Source organism: Stegastes partitus, unplaced genomic scaffold (assembly GCF_000690725.1).
Source record: "Stegastes partitus isolate 25-593 unplaced genomic scaffold, Stegastes_partitus-1.0.2 Scaffold1841, whole genome shotgun sequence".
Lineage (NCBI taxonomy): Eukaryota > Metazoa > Chordata > Actinopteri > Pomacentridae > Stegastes > Stegastes partitus.
Genome location: NW_007579572.1, coordinates 80,141 through 86,559, shown reverse-complemented (window position 1 = coordinate 86,559; position 6,419 = coordinate 80,141). Strand labels below are relative to the sequence as shown.

Below are 6,419 nucleotides of genomic sequence, written 5' to 3'. Positions count from 1 at the left end.
GAGACACGCGGCCGGAGGTCTGATGAAACAACTACAAAGTCGATCATCGACCGCCGGCCTAGGGTGTCCTGGTGCCACGTGCACATGTGGACATCCTTGTGCTCGAACATGGTGTTCGTGATGGACAATCCGTGACTAGCACAGAAGTCCAGCAACAGAACACCGCTCGGGTTCAGATCAGACAGTTTCCAGGATTTCATACTTCTGTTAATAAGAGGTTTCAGTTTTTCGCTTTGGCATGATTACTTATCGACTGTTAATGATGAGGAAAGTGTCCAGTTTATTAATTTGAAATACAGTCTACAACACAGTGAAGTGTGCAAAATGGGATTCTTTCTGATACTTCCAGAACTGACTGTACATCTTCAGTTGCAGCCTGCTCTGACAAAGTGTTATTTTCCTGAGGTAGTGTTCATTAAGTTTTTTATCTTGGACATTGTGCTTTACTACTTTCAGATTGTTTTGATTGGTGACCACAAACAGCTACGACCCATTGTGATGAATCAGCATGCAAAGAAGCTTGGGATGACTAAGTCTCTGTTTGAACGCTACTATGCAATCCATGAGAAACGGGCAGTGATGCTGGATACCCAATACAGAATGGTGAGGATGTTAAATAGGCACTATATATTCAACTTCAGTGAACAGTGTGTGTGATATATACATATATATATACGTGTGTGTGTGTGTTTTACTTTGATAGCATCAGGACATATGTGAGTTCCCATCCAAAGAATTTTATGAAGGAAAGTTGAAAACTGGGGTGGAGCAGCCGAGCAGTGTCCTGCGTGTTGACGACAGGGTGATGCCAATTGTTTTTGGGCACGTTAAAGGAGAGACCGCCTGTCTGGTTATCAAGACTTCCAAGGGCAACAGCAACTCCAAAGCAAATCGGGAAGAGAGAGACAAAGTGGTACGGTATTGGGCACCCTCACTTTCCTGTTTAACGTCTAACAATGAGACATGAAAGTTGTGTTTAGTTATATTTACCATGTAGCTGAATTTAGTCATTAGCGCTTTTCAGACATGAGATATGTAACGTTGCTGGTTTCAGCATTCTGTTAAAATGATGGCATTCTGTTATTCAGACATGGACTATTTTTATAGTGATGTTGCTCACCTCTTCTTTCAGACAGTATGGTATATGTGTTATACATGCGAGGTTGGACAGTATGTCCAGTGCTGCATAATACATTTATGATTTTCAAAAGACATGAAAATTCAGTCCATGTGTGAGGACAATCTAACTACTACTTCATCAGCAGAAAAGTAAAAATATCCCAACAGCTGTGATAGAGTTCAGAACTCTATGAGGTCCCTATTTAAACATTTAACTGCAGTTATTCACATGTGTAAATGCACAGAACTCCTACTTTAGAGATGCTCAAAGGAAAGACCTTTACATACAGCTGGAAGCATTAACTGGAATTCAGCTCCTGTTTGTGAAAAGCTGGCTAACATGCATTATTGCAGCATCTCATTCATCTGATTTGTTCATCTCTGTCTTCATCACAGTTTTCTTTTGTTTTTCTGGAGTTTGCAATAGATGTGAAACTATGGAGTAAAATGTATGTGAAAGAAGTCTATGATGTCTATGATGGTGTTATAAAAAAAAACAATCTTCCCCAAGTCCCTCCAGACAACTTAAAGTACAGTGTAATTTTGTGTGTGTCTATCCGTTAATGTGATTGGGTGCGGTTCAGAGTTGTGTTGTACTGAAAGAGATAAGGAAATGTTAGTTGGTTCAACCTAGAAAGATTGCTGTTGCAGCTTTTAGGGCATACTGGCGCCTTCAGAAATTAAGTCAAAATGTTTAGATGCCATCAGATTAACCAAAAAATAAATAAAAAATGCATGTCTGAAAGGAGCTGTTTTATTCAGTGATACTTAGTCCAACTGTTTTCAGTTACTGACTTGTTTCTTTTGCAGATTGAGATTGCCAAAATGCTGGTGAAGAAGGCCAAAGTTGACCAGAAAAGCATTGTGATTCTGTCACCCTATAATGCCCAAGTATCAGAAATCAGAGATGAGCTGAATAAGGCGAAATTGCACGAAATCACAGCAACCACGATCACAAAAAGCCAAGGTGACAATATACCTCTCTACCGCCACACCTTTTGTGTGTATTGTGTTGTGCTGCAACTCTGCAATTTCAAAAAAGATTCTTTCCTGTCGAAGTAAAAACAGATTTCTCCAAATACTGTCGATTAATTTAAAAGGTAATGTCAATTCATTTCAAATGTAAAATGAGTGACTGCATAAATTATTACCCCCTTCGTGGCTTGCAGACTGGATCAGGTTATCCTCAAGGATGTCCCTTCTACTTTCACAAGTATTCCAGGGTCTGCTGCTAAGAAGCATCCTGACATCATATTGCTGCCACCACCATGCTTCTTGGTTGGGATGGTGTGTTTGTGATGATGTGATGTGTTTGGTGTCTGGCAAACATTAAGTCTGAATGACCAAACAGCTCAACTGTGGTCTCTTCAGATTAAAGAAGCTTCCTCCAGTTTACTTCCCAGTCTCCCACTTACCCTCTGGTGAACTCTTGTCAAGATTTAATATGAGCTTTTTTCAACAGTTGCTTTCTCTCACCACTCCCATAAAGCTTTGATGGGTGAAGAACCTGAGCAACAGTTGTTGTATCCCCAGTCTCTCCCATCTTAGCCACTGAAGCTTGTAAATCCTTCAGAAGAGTCATCGGTGTCTTGGTGTCCTCCCTCACTAGTCTCTTTTTGCACAGTCACTCAGAAAACAGCCTGGGCTAGATGTACATATCATATTTCTTTGTCGGATCAACCGAGTATAACTGATGTTAAAAAAGAGGAAAAGCCGATTTTAATCTCCCATTTGTATATCTGGAATTTCACACATTTAAACCCTTTTCAGACATGGAACATGGAACATTGCTGGGTTCATCAATCTGTTAAAGTTACAGTATTCTGCCATTCAAGCCCCTTTCAGGGTCACTTGTCAATGTTCCTCATGTCTGCATTCACAGACACCGGAGAGCACTGACAATTATAAGAATTTAATTAAATAATCGCCGCTGTTGTTCTGTGTGCAAATATGCGCAACTCTTTCTCTTTGGGGATGCTCATATGGATCCTGCTGCTGTCTGATGCTGCAGGTAGTCAACAAACTCAGAGCCAATACAGCTGGAAGAAACAAAGTTCAACTCCTCTGAATGTCTTGCAAAAAAAAAACAAAAAACAAACTTGGATTCCTTTCAATTTTACTGAGGTCTTTCATCTTTAAGCTGCTAGTGTCTGTTTTCATTGCAGTAAGATTTTGTTTCAAAGGGACATTTCATTTAGTTGCCTAATAGATTTAAAATTGTGTGTGGAAAAGGGTGTGTTGTGATTTTGGCAAACTAACTGGGAATTCCGCATCTCTGTGATGTTTTTAGATAATTATTGATGCTGAAGTGTGGACAAATCTGTCCTGAAATCACTTCACACACAAAGTAGTGCTGCTCGTGCATTCACTGCACTCAGATGATCTCCATTTAACTAATTGTGAGACTTCTAGTTCCAATAGGCTTCACCTGTGTTGAATCAGGTGAGCCACTTCAAAGGAGGTGAATGCTTATGCCATCACTTATTTTACATTTAGTATTTCTAGTTTAGGAAAATTCTCGTCAACAAAGCCGAACTGAATTGACAATGATTTAATATTAAAAAGCAACAAAAGTGGAAAGCCTTGAAGGGAGGATGAGTAATTTGATAGGTACTACCTATAATTTGATAAGGAAGTAGTCATCGGTGTAATCGGGTCCTAACTGAATCTAAATGGGTGTAAGTTAAACAACCTCAAAGGGAAAAATATTTTTGACAAGTCAAGCAACACAAACTAATGTTTGCAGTTTCCTTTACCTAACAGACACTGGGCCCGACTGTAGTCTGGAATTGGTTTCCTCCATCTAATTTACACATTTAACTTTCAGTGTAGGGGAGGATGATTTTGAACTAATGCCCAGCTGAGGTCAGACAGATCTCCCACGTGATAATTGGCAAAAGACTGTCGGCTTGTTTTAATGTTATTGCAGTAGTACAATATTTGTCCATATATTTTGTGGGTAACGGTAATCATAAATTACACTAAACGCTGTTAGAATTTAAACTAAGCCAAAGGACTGAAGAACTATATTGTATAGCCAAAGTAGAACTACACCAAGGAAACCCTGCTTTTTTTTGTCTTTGTCAATGTTTCTGTATTTAAATAGTCACTGGACAAAATAGTGACAATAATGTGTGCAGGTCTATCAGTATTTTTTAGCAATAACAACATTAATAAGTGTTTCCTAAGATTTCAGTATCCTGAGTTAAACTATACATTGGGAAACATTGTAGTAATAGTGTTAAATAAGTGAACTGAAACCGTTTTTATTTTAAAGCTTGGCTTACCCCAATGGTGTGAAATGTTTGATGCCATTTTCAAACATTTTGAAGAAAAAGTCAAATAGGTGATCATTAAAATAGTTAATGCAGCTGCCAGATAACTGTAGTGAAATTAAATGAAAACAGTATTTTACTAAAGACATTGTTGAGGAAAGCTCACGACTCAAGTATGAACATTTTGTCTTCTAGGAAGTGAATGGCGCTACGTCATTATATCTACAGTGTGCTCCCTTCCAAGTGAAGAGATTGTGAGTGACCCAGATGGAGCATGGTTGTCCAAACATCTGGGCTTTGTAGGGGATCCCAACCAGATCAACGTGGCAATCACCAGGGCCAAGGAGGGACTGTGCATTATAGGTGAGAAAGCTGTTTTATTTTCTTCTTTACATGCTAATGCTAGACACTTAAATAACTCGTGACTGAGGGTAACTTCTGTTGTCACCTGGGCTGCAGGACTGATGGCTGTCCTCCAGCACCGTCATGACGTTTGTGGTTTTTAAGTGAAATGTCTTAACAGCTATTGGAGGGATAGACTTGTCACCACTTGTCATGGAATGAAAAGCACAGATGGAATTTGTTTTGAAGTGTCCCATTAACTCATGACAGTGAAGCAGCACGGACAAGAATGCAGCCATCGTTTCTGCACAAGTGTTTTTTCTTACTATGAGAAAAAATATTCTTACATGTCAAAATGTCAGACATTTATGTCTCTCCTCAGGAAGAATGGCAACAACTTTGGTGATGTAGCACCACTAGCAGATCAGAATTTGGTTTGGATGCTACTTGTGCAGCAGTTGTACTTTACTTCTGAGGCAAATTAGTAAATATTAGCATGGTAACATACTAAACTGAGATGCTGAACGTGGTAAACATGCCTGCTTAACATTAGAACATCAATCTGTTAATGGTATTTGAGCTAGTTTAGCCTCATCACTGGGTGGGAAAATTCTCACCTGGTTTAGAAAAAAAAAAAAGATCTGTGAAGTGACTTTGATAGCATCCGTTACAACCCTTTCAATAACTCATCTTGCTTGTTGATTGAAAGACAACACGGTTATTCTGAAAATTCTAATGTACTTCCACTATTACTCAGGGAGGGTTTGTTTTTTTTGTTATTGCTCTCCTAGTGTAACATCAGAATGAAGTCCATATTTTCTTGTTTTCCTACCTCTTCTCTCAAAGGAAACCAAAAGTTGCTCAGGTGTAATCGAACATGGCAACATCTCCTGGACCGCTACAAGCTTCACAGTGCAGTGACAAAGGCAGACAAGATTTCAGTTCACTGTGGCAGCAGCTGATTCCGCTGCCTTTTGTTCGAGCAGCACATCAGCGCTCCTGTACTGATGACACTACTGACAACAGCACAATGTCTTGAAACATGTATGTTTTTGTTGTTATTGTAGTAGTTATATTCTGAGTATGTATTTCACAGCACTATTTTTTGTATTCTGATGTACATATTCTCTTCTCTTTAAAATGTATTTGTTCTTTTTTTTGTATCACACATTCCTAATCTTAACTTTGGGCAGCTGACAGAACACTGAGTTTAGCTTTTGCTATCAGGGTCTTTTTAATCAATTGTTAGCTACAGTGGAATAATTTAGAATTAATATTGTATGAAATTGCCTCCAGTGAGCCATTTGTTCCTGTCTATAAATGAAGACAGCTGCCTCAGTCATTGTTTTCTAGAAATGATATCACATAATGTTGTTCTTGGTAACTTTTATTGTTGTTTGTTCAGGGATCAGCTTTATTTGAATTTTCTTTATTGTGAAAAGTTTTTATTGTTTGTGTCATTTTTTTTTTTTTTCCTTTTGTACATTCAGTGACTTTTAGAAAATGTAAATATGTGTAAAAACATTAAAAATGATTTGTTAATGCTTTCATTCTTCAGGTCTTTTGGAACTTTCTTTCTTTGTGGCAACTAGCTGAAGAAAAGGGTTTAGTGACACAGTGTACACATAATCAAAAGAAAGACACGCAATCACCTGACCTTTACTTAGTGCTTGACTCATTATA

General features: G+C 38.4%; 1 protein-coding gene across 1 annotated transcript in view; it reads left to right on the top strand.

Annotated features, from left to right (window-relative positions):
* LOC103372837 (helicase with zinc finger domain 2) overlaps window positions 1–6,199 on the top strand; it is a 25,967-nt gene extending 19,768 nt beyond the window's left edge. The window contains exons 16-20 of the mRNA XM_008302580.1: window positions 457–603; window positions 704–913; window positions 1,930–2,086; window positions 4,590–4,757; window positions 5,583–6,199. Of these exons, the coding sequence (XP_008300802.1) occupies window positions 457–603; window positions 704–913; window positions 1,930–2,086; window positions 4,590–4,757; window positions 5,583–5,698 (798 nt within the window). The 3' untranslated portion in view covers window positions 5,699–6,199. The remainder of the gene's footprint in view (window positions 1–456; window positions 604–703; window positions 914–1,929; window positions 2,087–4,589; window positions 4,758–5,582) is intronic.
* The last annotated feature ends 220 nt before the right edge of the window (window positions 6,200–6,419 follow it).